The sequence below is a fragment of the Larimichthys crocea genome, chromosome XV (assembly GCF_000972845.2).
Source record: "Larimichthys crocea isolate SSNF chromosome XV, L_crocea_2.0, whole genome shotgun sequence".
NCBI lineage: Eukaryota > Metazoa > Chordata > Actinopteri > Sciaenidae > Larimichthys > Larimichthys crocea.
The window spans coordinates 20,546,994-20,572,614 of NC_040025.1; the positions used below are offsets into that span (position 1 = coordinate 20,546,994).

Here is a 25,621-nt window from a genome sequence, read left to right on the forward strand (position 1 = left end):
ACTCTTGGTGGAGTGGGTGAATTTGATATTCAGGACGCAGGCAAGGATCTGTGTTCTCCGTAGGGTCATTATTTCGGCATTAATAAGAAACCCCTTTAACCCTGTTGCTTTTAGAAAGTAACATGTAGTTGCCCCTTGATTTTATTTTTGGCAAGGTGACAGAGTCTAGACCAGTCACTTAAACCTGTAACACACCTAACAAGATAAAAATGACTGTAACTGTTTTTAAATTGTTTTTAAAAGGCTCTCCTCTTTACATTTTATATTATCCAAAGCACCCCACAAAAAGAGAACTAATCAAGGTTGACATGGGTTTTTTAGATCAGCAATAAGTATGACCTGCCTAGAATCAAGTCACAGTTTGAGAAGGGGGATAAATATAAACAGAAGCTGTTGGTGGTGCTAGGAGGAGCTGGGTCTTCAGTTTTTATTTTTTTAAGAAAGTAGATTCAAGGTATGTCACTGGGATATGTAATTTAACCATGGTGCAGGGATGAGACACAAATTTCGTAATGTTTTTGGCACAACCGACAATGAGAAACCAATTCTCATACCTATGAACTGCATCATAAAGTTCCTCGCATCCGTTTCAGAAGAGAAATCAACACAGTGTACATTTTCTGTAAATAGTTTAATATTAAATAAAAAAGACTCCCATATAAAAAAGAAAGCTACAGTCCACAATTTAATCGTCTTTTTAAACATAAGTATTGAAAGCAAGGGGTAGAATGAGAAAAATACTTAATTACAATTCCCAGAAAAATTCACAATTCATTGTTTTCTCTCGTCTCTTTCTCTAACAATATAAAATCAAAATAAAACACATTAACTGTACATATGTACAAATCTCCAAGTGTAGAAATTGCATAATCTGCTTCCTTTTTCACTTCTTTATTCTTTTTTTGTGGTGTTTTGTTTTAAATACAGCTAGAGATGCCAGTACTCTTGGGGCAGGGCAGTGTGTGGAGGAGAGCTCAAACAGTGATATGAGGAGACAGAGGGAGGATATTACTCCAAATCCACAGTAACACACAGACTCAACAGATCCACGTAAGACATAATCACTCTCTGCGTTTAAGTTTTCCAGCCATTTGTTCAACCAATCAGAGGACATACTGTACTTTCCTGCAAATGTTCCTTTTCATAATTCAAAACAATCCCAGACACTTATCGCAGCTGGTGGGAGTGAAAGTTTGGGTGGGTGTTTGGTGAACAGATATTAGTCTCCATCACACCACAGCTACACATAATTCTTCACAGCAACAAACGACACAGCATGTGAAAAGTTTCAGTTTTTCTGGATTGCTTGCTTGGACCTTGCAAACATCAAAAAACTGGATGTTGTCAGATGAATTCAATTTTCCTGACCTGTCGGGTACCCTGGCGTGTTATGACATGATTCAAAGAGGTGTACAAAAGAACTTCTATTTTTTTTATTTTTTATGAATGTTTTCTCAGTTCATAATTATTAGTGATGTACAAACCATTAAGGAACATCTCACAGGACATGTGGAATCATGATAAAAAGTTATTTTCTTAGAGTGTGAAGAAACCTGATACAATAAACCACATTGTTTCCTTGGTTTCTCCCATGTAAGGGTTATTTTATACTGTGAATGAAAAAAAAAAAAAATCAAGTCTGTTCCTTCTTATTTTCGCTTCCAGCACCTCTGAAAACCTTTCATTTCGTTGAAATACAACCGCCGTGTGTCTCTGCAAAAGAGCCCTTCATCTTACAAACAGACAGGGTCTCGTTTACTAAAATGAAAATAAATTCAACTAACGGTCGGACAGTGAGGGGCTCAGCAATAGCACTGTTGTCCAACACACACTCAGACACATCAAAAGACACACACATCCACACACGTACAGACAAACTTTCAACAGAGAGCATCGTTCAAGTAGATGGGCTTTATCCTGACTCACAGTTACACACTGATGAGAAGAAAACAGTACTCTTGTTTGTTTTTTTTGTGTTTTCTCATTGATAGAACTCTAACACCAACCATAATTAACAGATCTCTGATCACAATGTCAAGCAACCATTATTCTGTGAACTAGACCTAAGAGAAGACCTAAGTGAAATAAGTATCCACAAAATTTCTCTTCAATTTCCTCCCCACTCTTTATAAATTAATTTCTCAGACTAGAACTCTCTCCTATGTGTTTTCTTTTCTCATAGTGGTTGCCATAACAATGGTTGACATGACAACATCTTAATATTAGTGCAGTTGAATTAAAAAAAAAAAAAAAGAAAAGAAAGAAAGGTCTAAACAGTGAGTGGTGATGATGGTGAAGAGATGGAGTGGGGAAGGAGAGGCGTCTGGCCGCCTTTGATTGGTGAACAGCTCTGACTTACAGCTCCCTCCACCAATCACTGCCTCTGAGACCTGGCGCCTCGGCGCCTCCTGCCGCGGACTGACCTCTCAGGCTTCAGCAGGGCTGTCTGTCACAAGAAAGAGAGAAATTATTCACATCAGCCTTATCTCGTTCCAGCCTCTTAGTGGTGGAATGATTTCACCACCGCAGTCAGAAATGCACAATCATTCTCCCAGATTCCCCGTACCAACAAGCAAATTGGCACTAAATAAATGATAATGATGATGATAAATGATAAATAAATGCACTATTATTTACTTATTAACACTTATTACTTATCACGTAACTTATAGATCTTAGTATTCTACAGCCATGCTAGCAGCTCTGTGCAGCTTTTCTGACCTAAATACAAATGTCAGCATGCTTACAATAACAATGCTGACATGTTTACCATGTCCACAGTCTTGTATTTATTGATGTGTTACTATGCTAACATTAGTTTTTTTAGTACAGCTGAGGCCGATGGACATGTCATTAGTTTTACAGGAATGGACAAATGAAAACTTTGGCCTGATAATGACAAAGAGTTCAGGGATCACCAAAGTAATTACAATTCATCCTGAGGGAAACATGAATGTTTCATAATCCATCCATTAGATATCAAGATTTTTCATTCAAAACTCAAAACAAATGTGAGCCTCATGGTGGTGCTAAAGGATCAGTTGCTAGCATGGCTAAAAATAAAAAAAGATCCAGTTTAAAAGTGACAACAGCATATTCATTAACAACAACTGAGGGAAAACAAGCTTTGCTTTATGGTAAAGACAACCAGTGCTGCTGATAATTAAAACAACAAAACTGTGAGTCACTGAGGGGGAGCTGGGTCTTACCGTAGCCTTGGTTTCCTCTAGTGCTGTAGCATCCATGTCTCTGAAGTCTTCTAACACATTCTGTAGCCTGATACACAAAGTAGGAAACACATCAGTATTCAATACAGCACGTCAAATAAACTTGACAAGACAGTTGTTATGAAACATTAGAAAAAGCATGTCATTGATACATTATCCTGCCTTCATTTGGTAACAGATTTGAAGAGCGGTACGGTCAGCAAACAAACATTTTTCAACAAAAACAAATCAGATTTTTTTTATGTTACAACATACGATTCAATGTTGCTAAGCTAATGTTTTTTTTGTCACTGACTGTATATATAGCTATGCTTGGGATTCAGTCACTGTGTATGTCTGGCATAGCTAATGTACATAAACAGCTAATCTAACTTAAGCATTGGATTTAAATGAATGCATTACTTTCCCTGGTGAGATTGATGTATGTTTTAATGTTAAGTTCAGGAGAGAGTTGCATTTCTTCCATCACTCTCATGCTGCTGCCTCCTCTGCGTCACGCTACACAACGTCATATACAGCTGTTATCTCATTGGTTGAATTGTAAAAAAGGTCAGCAGTACGTTAAAGCTGAAATAATCTGACTTTTGAGCCCAGCACTTGGTGGCAATTTCAAACTGTGTACCCCGACAAGGGTACACTTTGAACACGTTAACAAGACAACTTACGTTTGTTTCCTTTTCCTTCCTCTTCTGGCTCCACCTGCTGATCCCGCTTGATCCTTAAGAGGTAGAATCAGAAATTACGTCAAAAACATCTTGATGAAATTATTTACAGGTATCACTGCCATTCAGGTCAATGCAGTCCCACTTGTGTGATATAAAATCTTCCCTATACCTTTGAAGAAAACAGGAGACCAAGGCACTCACCCTTCCCTGTTCGGTGTGCAGCAACGTCCCAGCTGTCTCCTCATTGGGCCTCCCACTGCATCCATCCCTGGGACTGAGGTACCCTGCATGGGAAAGATGCCCTTGCCTGTCCACCCCTGCCTCTACATAGGGGCACATGGCCGCAGAAGGGCCAGTACAGTCTGTCTTAGCCTCCTCCAAGTAGATGGATGGCAGAGGAGGCTCTGGGTGAGTATGTCCCTCTACCATGACCGGTTTTCTTTGTAAGGGTGGCGTAGACCCGTCCTCAATGGGTTTGGGTGTCCCCTGGGCTGGGGAGTGGGCTGCTGCTTCCAGGCTCAGTCGGGATAAGTCTGGGTTGCGGAGGGAACAGGCCCGACGTGGGCTAAGTGAGACTGGGGCACTCGCCTGGGGCAGAGTTGAGACAGGAGTGGACGAGGTATGGTGCTCCATAGGGAAAGAAACCGGCGGTAAGGCACAGAAGGGTGAAGTGGGGTCAGATGGCCCCAAGTGGGCTCTATCTTCTTGCTCTTTAGCACTGACTTGAAGGAAGGAGGTATAAATCGTGTCCATGAAAGAGGTGTAAGGATCGATAACAGACCTGCCCTCAGATACTCGCTGTGGAGGTGGTGTGGGTTCTTGGGCAGGGGCTGGAGCTGAAGCTAGAACAGGACTGGGAACCACTTCGGAAGTGATCTGACTGGCTGGAATGTCTTCCTGCGGGGCAGGGCTTTGTGTTTCCTGTAATGAGACTGGCTTCTCTCCTTCTGATGGTGGTGCAAGGTTTAGCTGGAGGGAAAGAAGGAAAAAAGTTTTGACTCAAATCCAGTCAAAGATGTTCTGATGAACATTTTCTCCTTCGCATCAAGAATCCAAAAGCAAAATATCCACATTTCATATCAACAAATACTGTAACAAATATAACAGCCAGTGCTTTGCTATGTGTTCTAGCGAAGCTGTCGACTTACTAGTTTTTGATCTTAAGATGCACACTGTCCATATTTACCACAGTGGTATTGTGTAGAGCTGAGTGAAGTTTGTTTCACTGTTATTGTAACTGTATTTTTTTTATCTGACAATTAAAATTCAAACTGAATTTGGCTGAGCACAGACACCAGCCTTCAAAGAGCACTACAACCCAACAACAACTACAGCTAAGTTTAATAGATCTGTGTCATCAAGTACCTCGGGCAATTAACATTAATTAGACAGCCAACATAATCTGCTGCCGACATTTTAACCAGCAGTCAGCACCAGCGAGAAATGTTTTGTACACTGCTCTTAGCTAATGAGAAAGAGAGAGTCTGAGTTGGAGTTTAGCAAATCTGAGTTAAGGTTATTCTGCCACTCCGGGTGTCAGGAGAGTCAGTGTGCACAAATACATTCACACATTTGGCCCGGATAAGGATTTTTAGGATCGGCCTGGGACAATCTAAGGGCATACATCAGAAATAACTGCAACATTTTATACATTTACCTCTTTATATGCTTTGTACACTAAGATACATGCCAGTTACCGACCTGTATATTGTTGAGCAAGTTGATAGCTCCATCAGGACCCTGCAACAGAGGCATGCCCAAAGCAGAGGTCTGCACTGGGGGTAAGAGGATGGAACCTGCTCCAATCCCCAACATGTTATGGAGGCCTGTGAGGGCAGAAAGATCTCCTACAAAAGACACAGTTCATAAATGCATTAATATAATAGCTTCATAGTTTTAATAATGAAAAGAAAATGAATAGAGAATTGTGACAGAGTGTTGACACTAACTCACCTAATACAGCAGGGTTAAGCAAAGTGGGTAATAACTGTTGGAGGATGGGGTTGTCCTTGCCTTGGAGAGATAGGGGGATGAGGGTGTCAACACCAGCATCAGTAGATACCTGGAGGGTAGAGTACAGGATTTGAGCTTTCAGCAAACAAATTGCAAAATAGTGAATCAAATGGGGGAAAACGTGGAGATGATTCACTGTGATTGACAGCAGTGTTAGCAACCTGGCAGGAGAGCTGCACTCTGCACTGGGATTTGATAACCAAACTATGAACAGGATGCTCAAAGTTGGCCAGGAAGTGGTCATTATTTTTTACATTACAGATGACAATGACAAGCGTAAAAACATGAAGGCCATGTTTGCATGGAATTTAGCCTGATGCTGAAACAAAACAAAACACACAGACAGACAAAACGTGAAGATGGGTAAAGCCCTAATTCACATCTGAAGTACCTTAAGATACATGGTAACCAACCCAACAAACAATGTAGTTTGAGGTTGGTTTCATTCATTTAATTTATTTTAGCATTAAAATAAAACAGTTATAACAGGTATATTTTTGTGGGAAATATGCAACTAGCGGAGCAGGAAACAACACAGCAGTCAGCAAAATGTGCTCATGTTTTTGAAGAGAAACTAGGAGGAGCTCAGAGGAAATAGTTATATGAGACAGGGGGGCCTACCTGAGGTTGGGTATGTTGGGTTTGCTGTGCAGGAGCTAAATGGGTGTGGGGAGATGGGTGGAGCTCAGCAGAGCTCAGGGCAGCAGTGAGCAAGGCAGGGCTGAGGGGCAGGAAGGCTGCGTGGGGAGGAGGAAGAGCAGCAGGAAGGAGCAGAGACTGCAGGGCTTGGATAGATCCCTCAGCTCCTGGAGGAATGGAAAGAAGGCCCTGGGCAACCTCTAAGAGCCCTGGGCCTGGTAGGGTTGATGGATCCAGGAGGCCAGAGGTCTTATCCAGGGTGAGGCCCTCCAATGTGGTGGGGATCTGCTGTGGTTGCTGGAGGGGAACTTCCAAGCTCACCTGGCTCAACTGACCCAGCCCAGATAGAGGTAACAAAGACGCCTGCTGTTGCCCGAGCAACAAGGATGCCATGAGCAGAGCCTGGAGGCTAGGTTTTTCGTTTAGCCCTAAATCAGCTTCCTGTCCTGGGGTGGAGGTTGAGGCTGGGGCCGGGAGTGGGTTCAACAGGCCCAGAAGGTTCAGAGGCAGCTCCCCTTGAGCACCGCTCAACAAGGGCAACAAGGGAAACAAAGGATTGTTGTTTATCTGTTGGTGCTTCTGTTGTTGATCCTGGTTTTGCTGCTGTGTCTCTTGTTGTTGCATCAGCAACTGCTGCTGCTCTGACTGCTGCTGCTCTGCAAGATTCTGTGGTGTAGCACTGGCAGGGGGTATCTGTGCATGTTGCCCCCCCAACCACAGCCCCCCTAGGGGCAATGAAGCCAGGACTGCAGGGTCCAAGAGGGACGGTAGGCCTCCTGTGGATGACAGCAGCTGAAGAAGCTGCTCTTGGTTCATGAAGGGGAAGGCCTCTGCAAGAGGTAAGGGATTGGTCGAGTCGCCCACGGCTGAGGGTGTATGAGGACTGTTATTATCCCCAAGACGAGAGGAGATAGTGGGCCCGGGGCTGGTGGCTGCTGGAGGTTTGGTCACTATGGAGACCTTTGAGTCCACACATCTAGGCTCCTCTGGCCCTGTAGGAGAGACATAAATCATTCACATCTGGTTTTCTATAAAGGGTCTCCAGCATTTCACACAGGATGTAACTGTGTTTGTACAGCACTGACAAATAGACACTTAGCTACAAAACCTAAAATTTACAAGCAAGAAAAAAGACATCAATACACATGCTCACATCCATTCAGAGCAACACCCTACCAACAACAACAAAAGTGTAAATCATTTGTACCCCTTGCTCTGACCCTTCCTAAGAGATGCAATCATTTGTAAAGCCTGATCTAAAAGGAGAGCTCAACACCGCACACGCATAGTTATTATTAATCATACTTGAATAAGCAAAATAGGTATATTGCCAAGCTCGACAGTTTTTATACATTTTTTTTTCAGACTAAAAAAATATCCTCACCTGCTGGAGGATTTCCTTGGGAAGACATCACAGCATCAGTGGTTCGATCGGAGGAGCAGCCCTCCCCCTGGGGCACAGCGGAAGATGCTGCGAGAAGCGCTAGGACATGGTTGCTAAGATCGAGGGGCTTCGGGGAGCTGGATATCGCGACAGAAACACTGCCTTGAGAATGACTCAGGTCCACTGATGTAGATATGCTGTTACTGCCCATCTCCCTTGCCACAGTGCCCTGTAGTGAGGCTTCCTGCGATGGTGCCTGGGAAACGGAGTCTGAGTGCTTGTCTGAGTGAGTCAGGGACATGTGCTGAGATGGGCTGCTGCTGTTGTGTAAAGCTAAATTTGAGTTGGGCAGCACTGTAGGAAAAGGAGAATGTCTCTGCAGAGGACTGGACTTAGTAGACTGAGGATTCGATGGAGACTGCACTGATCTGAAATGAGGGGAGGCTGGAGGGGGAGAAGACGGCTGTGGCACCGAGGACAGAGTATTAGTGTTACTGGTTCGGCACGGTGACTGAGTCTGTCGTTGCCTGACGTTAGAATGAGGGGTGGGAGAAGAGGGTGACAGTCTGGGGCTCTGTCTATTAGTGTGTCCACCTCCTTCAATAGACACGGATCCTGGCTGAGCTGAAGCAGAGTTGGATGCTGAGGCCTGTGCATTCTGCACACTGAGCAGGTGTAACAGAGCAGACAGAGGCTGGGTTGGAGGATCCAAGCCAAGAGGTGTAGGTGTCAGGTGTGTAGTGAAATCAAGAGCCTCGTTTTGTCGAGGAAGCCTGGAAAGGGGTGCTATCTGTCGGGGAGCAGGGAGCCTTGGTGTCTGTCCAGCGAGAAGATGATGATGGTTTTCTAACATGACAGCATTCTGGTTCTGCACAGCTGAGGTAGAGGAGGAGTGCGAGGAAGAGGAGGAGGAGGAGGAGGAGAAGGAGGAGGAGGAGAAGGAGGAGGAAGATGCGGAGGATAGGTTGATAGCTGTAGCAGAAACTGTGTCTCCTGGTGGGGTCTTTCTCGCTCCATTAGCCAACTGTTGGGTGTCTCTTAGCATAGTGAGCACTGTGGGAGATCGCCGTTGCCTCTTCCTGTGTGATGCATTGCGCTCTGCTGTGGGAGGCAGGTGGGGCAAGGAAGAAGCCAGGGACTGGGCCAGAGACTGGGATGGAGGAAAGAGGACGGAAGAGGCTGATGCAAGGGAGGGATGGGGAGACCTAGTAGAAGCAATGGAGGAGGGAGGGTGGCTGTTATGTAAAGTGCTGTTTGTTACCTTTGATGACGGCTGCTTCTGGGCCTCTTTCAAGACCTCCAGAGAAGAGGGCAAGCTCACCGGGTTGCTGGCCACATTTGAGCTCTGGCCCTGGGTTATCTGGCTAGCCAGCTGAGCCTTGGCAGCCGCAGAGAGCAGGGTGCTTGCAGGGAAAGAAGCTGGGTGCGACAGCTTGCTCTGATGGCTGTGGTGGTGATTCAGAAATGGCCCCAGAGATAAACTAGAAGACCCTGCAGAGTTCAACTCAAAACTTGGTGGTCCTGAGCTGGGAGTTGGACTCATGGTACTCTTTAAGGGCTTCGAGGAGAGAGCATGAGGGTTGCTACTGCTTTGGTTGGTCAGTAAGGAGGGGTTAGTAGAGATCAGGACGTGGTGGTTATTAGTGCTGCTGTTGCCTGAGTTCTTAAACTGCTCCAAGATGTCTTCCAGCTTGTACTTGGGGAAGTGGGGACTGGGGTTTGGGGAGCCACTAGAGAGAGGAGAGTGCGGAGAGGAAGAGGTGGATTTCCTCCTCTGAGACAAGTTATTTCCCATCAGACCTCCTGCTGCTGCTGAGCCTCCTCCCTGATCAGAGAGAGGCGAAGGAGAGGCTGAAGGGTGGCGGGATCGCTGGTGAGGAGACACACAGTTCATGTTATGGACAGAAGGAGAGAGGGAGGAAGATGGAGAAAGGGGAGAGCCTCCCACAATGACACCATGAGGATGATGAGCGTGAGTCTGTGCTCCTCTTCCTCCTCCACCAATGGTCATAGGGGAAGAGGGAGGAGGTGAAGAGAGGGGCCCTAGCCGAGGAGAACCCGGAGTCTCTGGGGTTTTGGGTGTTCTTTGACCTTGAGTGACGTTCTGAGGTGTGGTGGTGCGGGGTGACTTCTGGGCAGAGCTGTAAGCTGGGAATGAGGAGCTGGAGGGAGAGCTGGAGGAGGCAGGGATAGGAGGAGGATGGTGAAGCCTTCTCAAAGCCTCTAGGGAATGGTGAGAGTTTGTGCCTGTGTGAAGGACAGGGGAAGAACCATTGTAAGGGTAAATAAACTGGTGGGAGGATTTGGGGCTGGCACAGGGGTTTGGGTGGAGGTTGCTGTGGTGTCGAGCTGGGGCTGGATGGAGTCTGGGATGGTAAATTCCATGGTCATCTTCTTCCCGCTCCACAAGTACTCGCTTTGGATCACGGCTCTCAACTCCACTGCTCATTTCTGAAAGTGGACACAGACAGCATTATTTACTTTCAGAAAAGGTCTTGTATACAAGTCTGCAAACTAATAACTATGCTATGCTAAGTCCTAAAGACCATGCCTTGCAAATACTACCAATCGTGAATAGAAGAAGCTGAAACCTTTCACTTCTATTAGAGACTTTCTCCAAGAGTGGAGAAAATATCATTGCATCAAGCAAACAAAGTGTCCATATCAAGATTTTTGCTAAATGTCTTCTGTTCCAAACACGGTAGTAAAAATACTGCTGTTAAAATATCGCTGGTTTTAATTCGATGTGGCTGACAGCTGCTGCACTCACCAGCACCCCTCCCTCCCTCACCCACCTGCTCAAGCAGGATTTCCGTCCATCATTGCCTTCTCTAACAGATAGCCCATCCCAGTTCCACCCACGCGTGTAGTGATTCTGATCACACAATCAAAAATGTTTCCTAGTGAAAGTCTGCCTGACCCTTCCCACGGGGAAAACATATTTAACTTTATGGAATTTGCCGTAGAAACTAAAGCATATCTAAACATGAGTATGGATCAGTTTCTCTGATAGCTGTCGAGGGAATAAGATGGAGAGGGGGAAACTAAATGGAAACATCAGTTTCTGTATTTTGGAGGCATATGGTTTACTGTGACACAATGTCTTTACATGCATGGTTAAGCCCAATAACAGCCTCGCTCACTTTCAGAAATGTCATTTGTAATTCATGCCATCATGACACTGACAAAGCGCTCACACTCGCATTAAAATACAGCATGTATGTTGTGTCCTGTGGGACCGACAAGATCATAGTCCCATTGCAATGCTCTACATTAGGTTAGTACTACACACAGGACAATCAACCCCAGTATCAAAAGGAGACATGACCTGGAGACAGAGCTTACTCCAACCACACTCAAAATTAAATTTCCTACATGCTGATCAGCGTCTGTATTGTACACACATGCGGTAGAGGGCAGATGTCAGAGCTTCAAGTTTTACCTGGATGATGAAGGTTGGCAAAGGGCAGCTGTGAGGCCTGCATACTCCGACAGAGAGCAGCCATTGCTACCACTTTCCTGCGGTGGTTACACAGTTTGGTCATGTCCTGCTCTGCTTTGCCTAAAGGCTGGCTGTGCTGCTCCACCTTCACTCCCACAGTGAAGTTGAAAACCTGCCGGATACCAGATATAAGAGGATTAAACTGAATTCAGAGATAACATTTCATCAGATTTAGGACGGTTAAGGGCACAGTGAGGGTGTTTTAAACTCACAACAGGCCTGGAATCAATTCATTTTTAGGGCAAGGACACTTGAACTAGTGGTACCTGTGGTTACATATATAACACCGAGCAAACACTGCATCACATGAAGTTCTAAACAAGGAAATCCACAAGGGCAGAATGGCTACCTCAAAACTGACTGGGTGAGTAGTTAATTTTAGAAGGGGCATTACAGCCACACACCGGGGCATCTAAGGCTCTGGCTGGTTGCCCGTGGTATAATTCCTGCTCTGTCATAGTCACACAGAGATCATTGTGCACTCGCACTTTTTGAAGAAACAAAATGAAAAAGGGCTAGTAAAACTAAGTAACCAAGGGTTAAAAGGTCATCAACATGTTTTTTAAAATATGTGTATTTAGTGCACATCCAAATGTCACAGAGCTACTAAACCCTAAAATATACACTGTACATGTTTTGCCTTTATTGCCCTTCATTAACACACAAATTTAAAACTTAATCTGGCTTTACCTTATGGATGATGAGTGGACACTCAAGACCACATTTGCAGGTGCCATCACTCAACAAATAGGTCTTGACCTCGTCCAGAGAGGATAGGGCAGTGCCACTGGGACTACGGAAACAAGACAGGGACAAACTTTAACAGCACACTCAAAGCAGAAGATGTATTCAAAGCCCAGCTAAGTTCTAGCTGAACACACCTTAAGATCTTAAGAAGTACAAAATACACCACTGGACTTTTGGATGTGAGCTAGTCAGAATGTCAGCTAGCCAAAGGTCCTCAGTGATTTCATAGTTCAAATATCAATATAAGATTTTATACATGTTTATTTTGAGCAAGATTCAAACGACTGTTAATATGTGCATGCAAACTGAAATAAACTTTTATGCCTCTGAGTTGGCCAATGAAATAAATAATAATACAAAGAATCTTGCAAAGAGAAAAACAAACAGACAAGAAAATACAGCAGATTTATGCAAACGAATCCAAAGTCATCTTTCCAAGTAATATCCTTCTAATATTAAATCAACGTCAGATGCATAGGCTTTCTGTTCAACTGAACCAACCCACCTGACATAGATCACCTGCCCGCCCTCAACTCTCCTCTGCCAGCCGATGGGGACGTGTATTGCAGTGATGTGGACCCCATCCTTGTCCCCACTTACAGTCTCACTGCCTCCCATCATTTTGTAGTTGGGGCCTGCCAGCACCTTGGAAAAAAAAAAAAATCCCACAGACCCAGTGGTTTGTTTTAAATGATTACAAATTCCTTTTAACACATAATCATTACTATGCATTCAGATACATATCTTTTTAAGTTACAAGCTTAAGCTATCTTACAGTGTCAGTAGTATTCAACATTCTTGAAAAAGCCTTGAAAAAGTCAATACGTTTTCATTTCTATGACTCAAAAATCAGCAAAAGCTCCCAAACCCAGTGTTTAAAAATGTATGTTTACATGCAACTAGTTCGTTGCATGCATCAGTTTGTTTGTGCCTTACCTCACTAAATAAGTAAACACATGCATGCATAAAATGGATGAACGAACGTCTCTGAAGTTAAGTCTTTGGGATATCAATGTTCTAATTAAAGTGACCTGCATGCCAAATCTATGAGCCACGTTCATCTGATTACCCAATGCCAAATGTCAACACCAAACATCAACTATTACAAAATGTAACCTTAGCACTGTGATGAAATCAGCCCAAGTTTAACAGAATAATGAAGGCAGCAATAAAGGCTGCTAATTGCCCTTCAATGTCACTTACTGAGAATTTAGTTTCCAGCTGTCCTCTACATTTCCATAAAAGGTCTGGCAAAGTGCCCAACATTTACTTTTCTCATGCATGTGCCACTGACAATTCAAGCCTCTATAGAATGCTGTCTCTAACATTTAATACCCAAAATATGATGTAAACTTATCATTACAGGGTGTGGTCATGGAAAAAGAAAAAAAGGTTTGCGTGTACTGGCAAGGTTATGTAATAAAAATAGAATGACTGGAGCACAAATCGCATACCTTGTCATCTTTGGGAAGCCAGGATCTGTTTTGGCTAAGGTATCCACTGTCCAATGTACATGCTGGTGGGTGAGAAGCACACAGACTGCCAGTAAAACCTGACTTGATGGCCAAACACCGAGATTCTCCTCAGCTACGAGGCAGATCCTCAACTCAGAGGGCGACTCCTGAAGATTTATTTGTTCAGCTCACATCAGAGTGTGGTCTTGGATGAAGATGGTGAGCCTGCAAAGGAAGGGGGAGGCGGATTATGTAATCTGACAGGGAGACGCAGGGTAAATAACTGATGTAATAAACCATGTCCCGCAATTGATGTGATCCAGGCGTGCTTTAAAAAAAAAAAAAAAAAAAACTGATTACTCTCTGAAAAAGAATACAACTTCAGAATAAGCTGTGGCCACTTTGAAGTGGGAGGGTGTGTTTGGATAGGCCCGTGGTTTACTGGATGTTTAGCCACAACATAAGCAGCTACCTTTCAAACAAACAAACTCACAGGCTAACGAGCGAGCAAACCTGAACGGAGCTTGACACAAAAAACATTGCTGGAAGAATTCGTGGTTGAGCTACAACACTGCAGACAAGTGTGCAGCCGTGGAGGAAACAATATCTAACAAACTAACACGACTGATCCACGGCAGGCTTAGCTAGGCGCTAGGCTAAGGCGCTAGGCTAGCAAGCTACCCTACTTTGTACTTCTGTTGTCGTGACAGCTGTCAGGCGCACAAAACACTCCGATGCAAAACTCTTGCGTGTTAGCTACGGTAACAAGAAACGAGCCAGGCACAATACTACCCGCCTACCACCTTTGCACTCACTTCTTGACAGCCGTGAGCTTAGCCTCGGTGTTAGCGGGAGCTTTCTCCGCGTCGGGTCTCTCAGTGTTGGCGAAGTTTGGGAATCTTCGCTTTTCTGGCTCGCGGGAGAATCAGGAGTTAGCCCAGCTGGCTAACGGACTAGCCGGAGAATGTTTTGAAAAAACGGCCGTTACTTTAGCGAATAACCGCAAATTAAATCAATCCATCATTCAAACCACGCAGCAGCGCGATCAATCAGCTCTCGGCGTTTGTGCAACGTCTGCCAGTGCGATTTAAAAACAAAGGGCAATAACGCTTCATTTTACTGCGCCTGGGATCTCGGGGGGGCTAACGCTACCAGCTAGGCTAACAGAGCTAACTGAAATTTACTTGATTCTGGAGTGTCCCAACCAGACCGGAGGATGTCCCGCTCCCGGCGCGCTCTTATCCCAGCCGCCGCTTCGCTCTGTGCTCTGTTAAACCGTCTAAGCATTCAGATGTATTCCGACAACCATTACGACCCCCATGTAATCCCAAATTCACAGTTTCCCACTGTTTTTTTTTTTTTTCTTACAGATTCCGAGCAAAAAAAAATAATGGAGTTTTCTGCCGGGCATGCGCACTCGGCGCTAAGGGAGTATTGTACCCGACATGCAACGGGACCTTTGTAGCGCTCCAGACAGACATCAGTGCGGAGCTCCTTGATAGAGGACATGATAATGACAGGAGAGCAAAAGGCCCGGGATACACGTCTGCAGCTCGAAATAATGGATTCATGAGCAGCTGTCTGTCTGCTCTGAATACAAGCCCAGATAAAACACCGTTTAACAGCATACACAAATTAGATAACACACACACCTTCTTATTTATGTATTTTAGAGAGTGCATTTTATGGATGTATACCGCGTCCTTTTCATCTATATTTGCCCCCAAATAATTATTGCATTATGCACCTTAATGTTCCATCACATATAATGCCTGCCAGAGTAGTACCTTGTTTCTGTGTGTTTGGTATTGTCTGACTGTGATAAGCATATCTCAGAAAGCATACTCTAATTTTGGTAAAGACTGAATTAGACAATCTACTAAAGCAGGCAGCTGCTCTGGCCACCCCAGACTCTCAGGGGGCCAAAAGGCTCCTGTTTCACTATATGATAATTAGTGTGTGGTAATTTGATTAATTACAATTTTGTTTGGTAATATTTGTTGCGTCATTAAAGCACAATATGAACTGAAATGACAAGGATCTTAATGTGACACCTGAATTATTACATAATATTAAGTGAACTTGCTGTCTTGAACAAATCCCTAAAATATATTTGTGCCTTATTAAGTTACAGAAATGTAATAGTAGATGTAAATTAATAACCAGTGCACAATATATACATACACAATGCACATTGGATAAGGGATGGTCAGTAGAGGCCCACAGCTCACATTTTTCTCCAGGACACCTAGATGGTTAATCTGGCTCTAATTTTGGTGATTTACCTCGAGCTCCACCACCAGGACAAACCTTCAATCCTCAGATGAACTATTAGTTATAAACACACATTTGCGCTGCGGCATGCATGCTCTTAACATGACACGAAGACCACCAACAGGGTCACTGTGACATAATCACACACTTACACCTGGCTCCATTCATAAACTTAATCTATTTTCAGATAACTTTGTGCAATCCTCCCCTAGGGAGAGTTTTTTGACGAGCCAACAAAAACATTTCACATTTGATTTACTAGTTTTGTCCCTCTCTATATCTTCATACATGATGATGTAAATGTTGTTTTAAAAGTTGAAAAGATATTTAGTCTAAAAAAAATATCAGAATCACCCTTAAAAACATCTCTTATATATGTGTAAATGTACATAAACTCAGACCTTAACCCCCCCAAAAAAATGACCAGATATATTCCTGAAACATTACCTCAGTGTCTTTAATTGTAAATTCTTCCTACAACTGAGCACAACCACAATTATTAATACACATACATTTAAGACAGCACTCCTGTGAATTAACAAGTTAAATGTTCAATAAAACAGGTTTGTTCTTGGTCTCCAGTGGAACAGTCCAGTGAACAGTATGAATGTCTGTTTCTGTGTGTTTCTGTTGTCTGTGAACAAGTGGGACAAGGGGAAAGAGGTGCGTATATATGTAATGAAGACAGAGGGAGAGAAGGTATCTGATTTCCCCTCGTCATCGGTGCTCAGTCTGAGGTCCTCAGCTGTCCCAAACAGTCATCTTGACACATGAGTGCTCAGCCTGGCACGCACACAAACACACACACACACACACAAAATCATAGGTAAGTACACAAATACAGACATATGCTCATACCTGAGCACTTTGGAAATCACCTAGAGATACAATACAAGGAATAAAAGGACCCAGTCTGTGTGAGTGTTGACACAGAGTCCTGTGGGCCTGAAGTGAGGAGGCAGGTTGGTCGGCTGTTTTGTTAAGACTCTGATCCACCACAGCACTCCAGTCAACATCAGCAGGTGACGGACTCGGAGAGAGTTACTCTCACGTGGGATTTTGTCATTTCTCCTCTGAGCAGCGTGAATTTTGACAAAGAGGTATGTTTATGTATGAGTTTAAACAGCTATTTCACTGGAAAATGTGTTTGCATGACAAAAGCATGAAAGACAGTGTTCTTTTATTTAATGTCAGTAAGGAAGTTACAAAAAGCTTTGAAGTAGCTGAATAACTGCTCTGTTCAGATGTTGAGAATGTTTTCACTAATTCACAAAGATTTTTTTATTGCGGTCATACTTTGTAGAATTTTGCTCCTCTTTTACTGTCTGGCAGACACACCCAAATTTAGCTGTGATGAGATTGAATTTCACAATCCTAGAATAGTTTGGGTCAAGTGCACTGGTACAGTATTTGTGTGTGAATGTGAGTAAATGCAGTGTCCTTCTAAAAAAAAATCATTATCCTCTTAAATGAGAGATGAAGGATAAAAAAAACACTGACACCAACACTAATATTCAGCAATGGCAAATATAAATATCAAATATCACCTAATTTCATTTGGCTTGTGGTGCTTTAACAACACATGGAATATAATAGTTAATATTAGAGGAGACAACCACAGCATTTCTTATGCACTGCTTTCATTGAATCCTTGCCATTTATCCCAAATATCATACATTTTCATTATTTGTTGAAAAACTAAAAAGAAACTAATAAATAAATATATTTAAATCTTTGCAGGTGAGGCCGTACTGACATTATTCACCAAACACCATGGATCAGTGAGTATATTTCCTAATATATTGCTTGTCCTACTTTGCCTTCCTGCCCTTCTTTGTCTCTCTACATTCAAATGTTGCAACAGTCCAGAGTGAAAAGCACAAAAACCTTCCCATCAAAGTAGTTTTTATTCATGTCTTCAACTATGTTGAGGTGGAATTGCAATTTGATATCGGCACAAACCATGTCAGTAACTTCAGGTCACTCCATGAGGTTATCCTGGGAAAATCTCATAACCCCAATCATGTCCCCTTTGTGTATTACACGTTCACCTACTGACAAACAAGAGGCCAAGTTAAAAAAATAAAAGTTTGTAGATAAACTTTTTATGTTAAAGTAATGATGTGTATATTTTTCTTTGTGTGTGTCTGTCAGGGAGGATGACAAAAACTCTGTGGATATCCATGACAACCCTCCAGCTCCTGACAATGTAGTGAAAGAGGACGGAGACACTGTGAGTGACAGGACCATGTCAGCCCCCCACTGTTAGCAGTGCCATACCCACACGGCCTAAAATAGCCACCAGCTGGGACAGGAACGCAGAGCAGTGTCAATTGGAAAAATATGAGCCCTGACTTTAGTGTTTCTGCCTTTTATCCCTGGCAGGATAAAGTCACGCTGCCAAAAGAAAATGTACAAAGAATACAGAATTTATACCTATAACTCTGGCCTGGTCATTTGTTTTGATGATGATTGATTGAGTACATCAACTAAAACCAACCAAACTGCACAAAGCAACATATGTGTCATGACTTTATACAACAGTGATAGCAAATGATGAACTGTGGGTGAGCAAGACAACTTAATCACAGTGCATTTGTAATGATGACCATGATAAAATATGGGCAGTTAAGGCAACATTTCCATAGTACTTTCATTCATACACATCATTCACGTGAACTTTGTCCACATCATTTTCTAGGAACATCAAAATGTTGCCTGTGTATTGTGTTTTTAAATGACTGATGTATGCTCCTTGTGTATCCAGGTCTATTTCATATATGAGGAGGAGGTTGAGGTGGAGGAGAAGGAACCAGAACCTCCACCACCTGTTGTCCGGGTCAATGACAAACCCCACAAGTTCAAGGACCACTACTGCAAGAAGCCTAAGTTCTGTGATGTCTGTGCTCGTATGATAGTCTGTATGTATCGGAAACCATGTCAAGAAAACACACACAAACATCAACATATATGATGTTTTCTACATGTAATGCTTTTGGTTTCTGACTCACCCAATCACTGCTCCTTTGTTCATTTTTCAGTGAACAACAAGTTTGCTCTAAGGTGCAAAAACTGCAAGACCAACATCCACCATTCATGTCAGTCCTATGTCGAGTTCCAGAGGTGCTTTGGTAAAATTGTGAGTCCTGTTCCTTCTGCAGTCTATAAAAAACAACAATACACTGTATCATGCATAGTACCACTAAAATTCAGATTCAGATTCCCATTACATTACCCTGAGTGAGGCATATGGTACATGATATCTTCTGTTTGTTTCCTGTAGCCACCTGGCTTCAGACGGGCCTACAGCTCCCCCTTGTACAGCAGCGACCAACCAGATCCAAGTGAGTCCACATCTGTTTTTTATTTTTTATTTTACCAATCAATGTATTCTTTGTAAAAGAGTCCAGCCTATTTTGCAACGTGTATAATTCAAATATCTATACGATTTTTTAATGGCCTGGCTTACTACTCTGTCCTTAACCAGACAACCCGAACCGAAACGACCCTGTCTTTGACACCCTGAGGGTCGGTGTCATCATGGCAAATAAGGAGCGCAAAAAGAATGAAAATGATAAAAAAAATGTGAGTGTACAACATTTAATTTTTTGAAAAAAAACCCCAACAACATCTATATATCACTGATTAATGTAATTCATTTAATACCAGTAGTAAACTGTTAAAGCATGAATCCAGTACAGTTATGATTAACAATGTTTATCCTCTAGATGATGGTGATGATGGAGGAGGAAGAAGAGGAGAACCAACAACCCAAAGAGAATGAGGAGGGAGGAGAAGGTACAAAGAAAACATTGTAATGGTTAGATGTTCTGTGGTATATATTAAGCGAAATGTGGTCATAAAAATAAAAAACATATGTATATATACTTCATGCTGTTAATACAAATTTTAAAGTGCATAAAAAAGCTTTAAAAGTCACAAATACAACAAAGATGCTTCATACCCGAAATCATGTAGATAATGTGAAATGATTCAGTCTCCATTAATTAAGTTGAGCTTCAACGCTTCAAAGAAGGGAATTTGTTGACGACTCTGATGTCTGATGTTCATACAGGAAAGCCTGATGATAAGAAGGAGAAAGGCGGCGACAAAGCAGATGACAAAGTAAGAAAAAATGTCAAAGAAACTGTTCAGTTTTAACTCTGACATGCGGTAACATCTGTGCTGTTTTGTCAACAGAGTAAGGGTACATTCTCCCATTCCCACTACTATCTGGCTCTCTACCGTTTCAAGGCCATAGAGAAAGATGACCTGGACTTCCAGTACGTTTGAAAGGCCTGAATAATTCCCAACATGCAGTAAAATACAGCATAAAGCACTCATTCTTTTATTTATTCAATTAAACCAAACCTAATAACCTTTAACTTAATTTCAGCTAAGTGAACACTGCATTTTTTGGTCTTGAAATGTAACCTTTAAACAAAAAGGCATGATAAAAGACATTTAGTGTGTCTATGTGTTTTAGCCCTGGTGATCGGATCACTGTTCTGGATGACTCCAATGAAGAGTGGTGGAGGGTGAGTTAAACTTAACGTCATTTCTTGATTCTTTTATCTTTGATCCTTTAAATGAGCTATTTCCAGTTGTGTCCTTTCTTGTTCTCTGACTCATAAAGTTTCTGTGTGGGATGAACTCAAAATCTGTTCACTCTCTTTCCAGGGAAAAATGGGGGAGAAATCAGGCTACTTCCCAACCAATTACCTCATAAAAGTGCGTGCATCAGAAAGGGTTTTCAAGGTGACACGCTCCTTTGTAGGGAACAGAGAGATGGGACAAATCACGCTGAAGAAAGATCAGGTAAACACATACTGTACTGCCACCCCATGTGCGAAGGCTCAGTCCTTGCTGTGGAAGCCCAGGGTTTGAATCTCTTTCCTGCATGTCATTCCCTGTCTCTCTCTCCCGCATTCCTGTCACTCTTCAGCTGTCTCTATCAAAAATAGCTTGAAAAGGCCAAAATGTAAAAACTACAGATGTGTAACATTACATCAACCCACTTCCAAAGTATATTCATAATGTTATTAATGTTTGACTAACACCTTATTATAACACATTTAAATGGTGCATACTCCATCTATCTGTGGAGACCGTAGTGAGAATGTATGAAGCTGATACTGCTCACATGTTTAGTTGTGCCGTTGTTGCTCTGTGTTTTAGATTGTGGTGAAGAAAGGAGATGAGAAAGGCGGCTACTTGAAGGTCAGCACTGGACGCAAGCTGGGCTACTTCCCTGCTGATCTGCTGGAGGAGATCACTGTGACATAAAAACCACGACATGCAATGAAAGAGCCGTGCAGGCACACTTTAAATATCAGCACAAATTACTGCTGCAATTTTCTATATTTGTTGCCTCAACAAATATCATAGCAGAAATGTGTCTGTTGTGATGTATGTGTGGTGAAGCACGAAGAAGAGGAGAGATTGATTTGATAGTTTGAAAAACTATTTCATTAATATGTTAGTAAGAGACAATCAGGTGATTTATTTGCTTTGTTGTGAATAGCATGGTAATACAAATGGTCAGATGCTTTAAGTTAAACTGCTGGTTATAGCTAGCGTTGTGGAAAGGGAAAGGCAAACCTAGGGAGCTTTGCAAAATGTTATGAAAGAATTCATTAATTAATATGAAAGTAGACAATTAACAAAGACTTCTAATATATACAATATATTTAAATTGGACAATAAGAACTCCTGTTACATCTCACAATAGGTTAGTAAGGTTTGTTTTATTCCCATTAAACATAGTATTAATATACAATATATTTGTTTTAAAACGAATGATTATAGTTATGATGATAATGGTAATTTTAGTATTGTCTAATAAAATAGACTGTTTGCAAAGCTCTCTATGTCATTTATAGTTACCTAATAGAGGCTTCAAAGCCATTTTAACATGTACATAGCTTTATATTACCAAAGACAATAAACAGTGAAAAGAAAAGATACAATTGGGCTTGAACATTAATACAAGCAATACTGCTCTCAATGATATCAAATGTTTGCACTAATGATGCTGCTGATAAAATTTGCCAATTAACTGAAGTACAAATGTTTATATATTAAACCTGAAGTGCACTTAAAACCTCTGTGTGAAACTTTTTTTAAAATGTTTTTTTAAAAGATCAACTCTGGATGGAAAAGTATGGAAGAGGATTAGGGCGAGTTTTAAGAGGAACCTGCAGGACCACTTCGCTTTACATTCAGCGCATTGCATTCACTGGATAAAAAAAAAAAAAATCAGAAGTCAGAATTCTGAGATATTTTTTTTTTTTATGTGGCCCTAATCCTCTTCCGTAGAAAAGAATCATGTCATTCAGCAGAAAATATCCCTATAAATAAAGCACAACAACCTTAAAGACAGCCAAAGACTTAAGAAAATACGAACAATGCAAAAACAAAAAACAAAAAACCAACACACAATCTTGTTTCTGTGTTTTATTCTTTGCTTCAACACACCCACCAAGATATACAAATTAAGATAGAAGGTAATCTGAGGGTCAAAGATCCAGTGCACTGTGTCAGAGAACTAGCAGAGTGAAACGTTTTTGGGGAACATGTAGTAGACTATAGTTACTTCAATTATGCAGACACTGAATGTTGTCCTATAACAACACAGAAAGTCTAGCTTTAACACAATATTCACAACAGCTTCTTCTAATATTACCATCAGAACCTTCACAAAATACAGATTATAAATCCATGTTAATTTATATATTTTTCACATGTTATACTTGTGTCAGTTTCTATATTTTTGTAATCCAAGATTTGAACAATGACGTGCTGAATAGCATCTATAAAATAAAGATAAAAGTAAAGAGGACAGACAACAACAAAAAACAGTCATTGAAATTTCATCAAGTTGTACTTGGTGAAAACCAGCTGTGGCACATGGACAGGGAGAAGTCTGTAATCTGGTGCCACAGCATCTTCTCCTGTGCCTAAGAGCCTCTCACAGGAGACACTTGTGGGCGGACAGGTTAAATATTTGATTGCCACTCGAGCCAGTGCAGGACTTTGTGCCATCTTTGCTGACCAGTATGAAATCAGTGGGTCGGAGGTGAGCGACTGTGTGCTGCTTTCTGCTAGGTAGGTCTCCACTAAACCTGACGATGTCACCAAAGATGCTGCATTGTTTGCTGTAAAACTCTGCATTGCACCCCAGAAAAGGCTTGTTGACTTTTTGCTGGTGCCCTCGAATTCTAGCACCGTACGTGATGGAGAGCGAGCTTCGCCTCCCAAAGGTTTGCTATCCTGCTCCAAGAACTCCTCAACCTCCACTGCCACGGCAGCTTTCAACCTTTCAAAATTCAGCTTGCTGAGCAATGCCATCGGCATGATCTTAAATCTGGGGTCCAGGAGTGTAGCTTTAAAATAGGTGTTGGTGGGTGTTTCAAAGACATGTTGAAAGTGTTCCTCGAGGTGGCTCTGCAGTAAGCCAACTAACTGGTGAATCTCTAACAGATCACTCACATCCTTATTTGCCCGGAGTTCATTCAGTGCCGCTCTGAGAGCCTGGATACAGGGAATCACAGAGGAAATTGACGAATCATCCTGGCACACTGTGCGTGTTGCTTCCTCAAATGGCTCCAGTACTTTGACTATGGCCTCCATCAGAGTCCACTGATGCTCTGAGACAGACCCACCAAGGTCCATCTCTGTTGACATGGCAATCAGTGCGCTCTTCTGCTCCAGCAGGCACTGCAGCATGAACAGCACGGTGTTCCACCTGGTCGGCACATCATGAATTAAAGCAGCTACAGTGAGGCCAAGTCGCTCCTGTATCTCATGCAGTTTAGCTATAGCTTTATTTGACATATGCACAGTGTTGGTAATTTGTCTTGCAGTGTTGATTACATTAACCACACCATGGCACTCTTCAATGGCACCAGTTACACTCAGGTGCAGGGAATGAGCCATGCATCTAAGGTGCTCAAAGCCACTGTCTGACATGGCTTTCACCATATTGCAAGAGTTGTTAGTGACAAAGTATCCAACACTAAATCTGCATGGAATCATGGACTGCCACTTTTCAACAAGTTCCTGGAGATGTTCGAAGATTTCAGCTGGCTTGTACTCTGTATCAATTACCTTTATGTCGAGCAACGCACTGACACGTTTATGTTTGGCAGCCACACCCCCTGATAAATTCTGTACAAACCAATGTCCTGTGAGAGACAGGTAGGAGCTGGTAGAGAAATTTCTAGTCCACATATCAGCTGTGCAGTGCACAATGTTACCCTCGATGTTTTCAAGGTTCTCTTGCACTTTAGTTTTTACTCTTTGGTGAAGCTGTGGTACAACTTTGCTGCTGAAGTGAATGCCTGTGGGAAGTGTGTAACGGGGAGCCACGAGATTCATAAGTTTACAGAAACCTTTGTTCTCCACAAACGAATATGGCAAAAGATCCGTGCAGATCATTTCACCGACACTTTCTGTGATTGTCTGGATCACTGGGTGACTCGGTTGCTCGGGGGCCTCAGGTTGGAGGTTCTCGAAGACAAAGGGCAGTGAGGCAGGAGGGGTAGGGGTCGGCTGCAGTTTCCTGCAACCCTGAGTGCCACAGAAGGCTGCCACGTTTCGATGTTTGTAATGCATATGGTTGTGCATGGCACTGGTGGTTAGATGTGCTAAATCCTTGCCCCTGCTCACAACTCTCTTGCATATATTGCACACCACCTTGGTCACATCATCGTCACAAGTGGTGAAATATTTCCAGATTGCACTCTTATTCCTCCTTTGTTTTTTGGTTGCTGTTGGTGGCGTGTAACCCATTTCTTGTCGCTGATCACAAGCAGCAGAGAAAGCAGCAATGTCACAGTCTGATGAGTCTTCAGTCTTTACAACAACAGCATACATGACTGCTCTGAACTGAGGATTACAAATGTAATCAGCAGTTTACAGGATAATAACGTGGACCTGGATCAGCTGGTCGGCATGGTTTCATTCCGGGTATAAGCCCTCCTCCTCCTCCTCCTCCTCTCTCCCAGGCTGGTGCATTGAACAAACGGCTGCGATGTGACTTTAATATCAGTGATGAAAAAAAAAACCCTCCTGTAGCCTGAGTGTGCCAGATACTGAGCAGTCTCACATTTCAATGGAGTGCGACATTTTGTTTTTATTTGCGCTTCCTTTTTGAGTCTTCTTCTCGTCAGTCCTGCAGTTTTCCGGTGTACTGCTGCACCCTAAAGGCGAGCTGAAGACGCGCAGCTACTCAACCCCGTATAACACAGTCACAGGCTCGCTGCGCCCCCTGATCCACAGGACGAAACTGGACACCGAGCACAAATATAAACACATCTTTTGTTTTTGTTCCTATCTGTGGAGTGTAATGTATTTCACAGGCGTGTTTAAACCCGTGCTACTGAGCACTATGGCACATGGATGGATGAACTACTTGCAGGATATTTCCGAATAATAATTTTAAAAAAAAATAAAGAATCTGTGCCACTCAAACTGAGAGTTTCAGAGTCTGCAAGCCAGAACTAATAACTGTAAAAACAAATCCACCCAGAATCCAAAACTACAACATGAAATCAAATGTTTACCGTTCATATAGGGTGGACTGTCCATTGATCAAAGATTTTTAGTGAGTTTAGTTTGTAGTGTGTGCCCTCTCGTGGTCATAGGCACGTAAATCCACTGATCCTGTGTCTGTCTGTGCACCATCTGTAAATAAGCTCAGGAATGATGATCTT

General features: G+C 42.6%; 2 protein-coding genes across 3 annotated transcripts; one reads left to right on the plus strand and one right to left on the minus strand.

Moving 5' to 3' along the window:
* Positions 1 to 612: 612 nt before the first annotated feature.
* Positions 613 to 15,048, minus strand: mbd6 (methyl-CpG binding domain protein 6). 2 transcript variants are annotated; one of them, XM_027288416.1, is made up of 13 exons: positions 14,816 to 15,048; positions 13,632 to 13,856; positions 12,683 to 12,822; positions 12,121 to 12,223; positions 11,371 to 11,542; positions 7,929 to 10,379; positions 6,527 to 7,536; positions 5,846 to 5,954; positions 5,594 to 5,739; positions 4,094 to 4,861; positions 3,893 to 3,945; positions 3,210 to 3,276; positions 613 to 2,446 (listed from the first exon to the last, which is right to left on the minus strand). In XM_027288416.1, exons 3-13 carry the CDS (start codon positions 12,796 to 12,798, stop codon positions 2,375 to 2,377), a joined length of 5,067 nt encoding a protein of 1,688 aa, XP_027144217.1. In that variant the 5' UTR covers positions 12,799 to 12,822; positions 13,632 to 13,856; positions 14,816 to 15,048; the 3' UTR covers positions 613 to 2,374. The 2 variants fall into 2 exon arrangements, with proteins under 2 accessions (XP_027144217.1, XP_027144218.1); XM_027288417.1 differs by lacking the exon at positions 14,816 to 15,048 and adding an exon at positions 14,447 to 14,795.
* Positions 15,049 to 16,674: 1,626 nt separating this feature from the next.
* On the plus strand, positions 16,675 to 21,839 carry LOC104926426 (SH3 and cysteine-rich domain-containing protein 3). The gene is made up of 13 exons (XM_010740285.3): positions 16,675 to 17,005; positions 17,646 to 17,686; positions 18,060 to 18,138; positions 18,673 to 18,826; positions 18,947 to 19,044; positions 19,189 to 19,249; positions 19,393 to 19,490; positions 19,634 to 19,703; positions 19,981 to 20,030; positions 20,106 to 20,188; positions 20,392 to 20,443; positions 20,586 to 20,723; positions 21,084 to 21,839. The coding sequence occupies exons 2-13, from the start codon at positions 17,679 to 17,681 to the stop codon at positions 21,189 to 21,191; spliced, it is 999 nt and encodes a 332-aa protein (XP_010738587.1). The 5' UTR covers positions 16,675 to 17,005; positions 17,646 to 17,678; the 3' UTR covers positions 21,192 to 21,839.
* The last annotated feature ends 3,782 nt before the right edge of the window (positions 21,840 to 25,621 follow it).

Bases quoted from the DNA above. Each gene is read 5' to 3' on its own strand.
- mbd6 (XM_027288416.1), bottom strand. From the start codon at position 12,798: ATGATGGGAGGCAGTGAGACTGTAAGTGGGGACAAGGATGGGGTCCAC. The intron at 12,224-12,682 runs GTGGGTTGGTTC...TTGTTTCCGTAG, and splicing joins GGGCAGGTGATCTATGTCAG to TCCCAGTGGCACTGCCCTAT. The intron at 11,543-12,120 runs GTAAAGCCAGAT...GGTATCCGGCAG, and splicing joins GTCCACTCATCATCCATAAG to GTTTTCAACTTCACTGTGGG.
- LOC104926426 (XM_010740285.3), top strand. The intron at 18,827-18,946 runs GTATGTATCGGA...TTCATTTTTCAG, and splicing joins CTGTGCTCGTATGATAGTCT to TGAACAACAAGTTTGCTCTA. The intron at 19,250-19,392 runs GTGAGTCCACAT...GTCCTTAACCAG, and splicing joins CAGCGACCAACCAGATCCAA to ACAACCCGAACCGAAACGAC.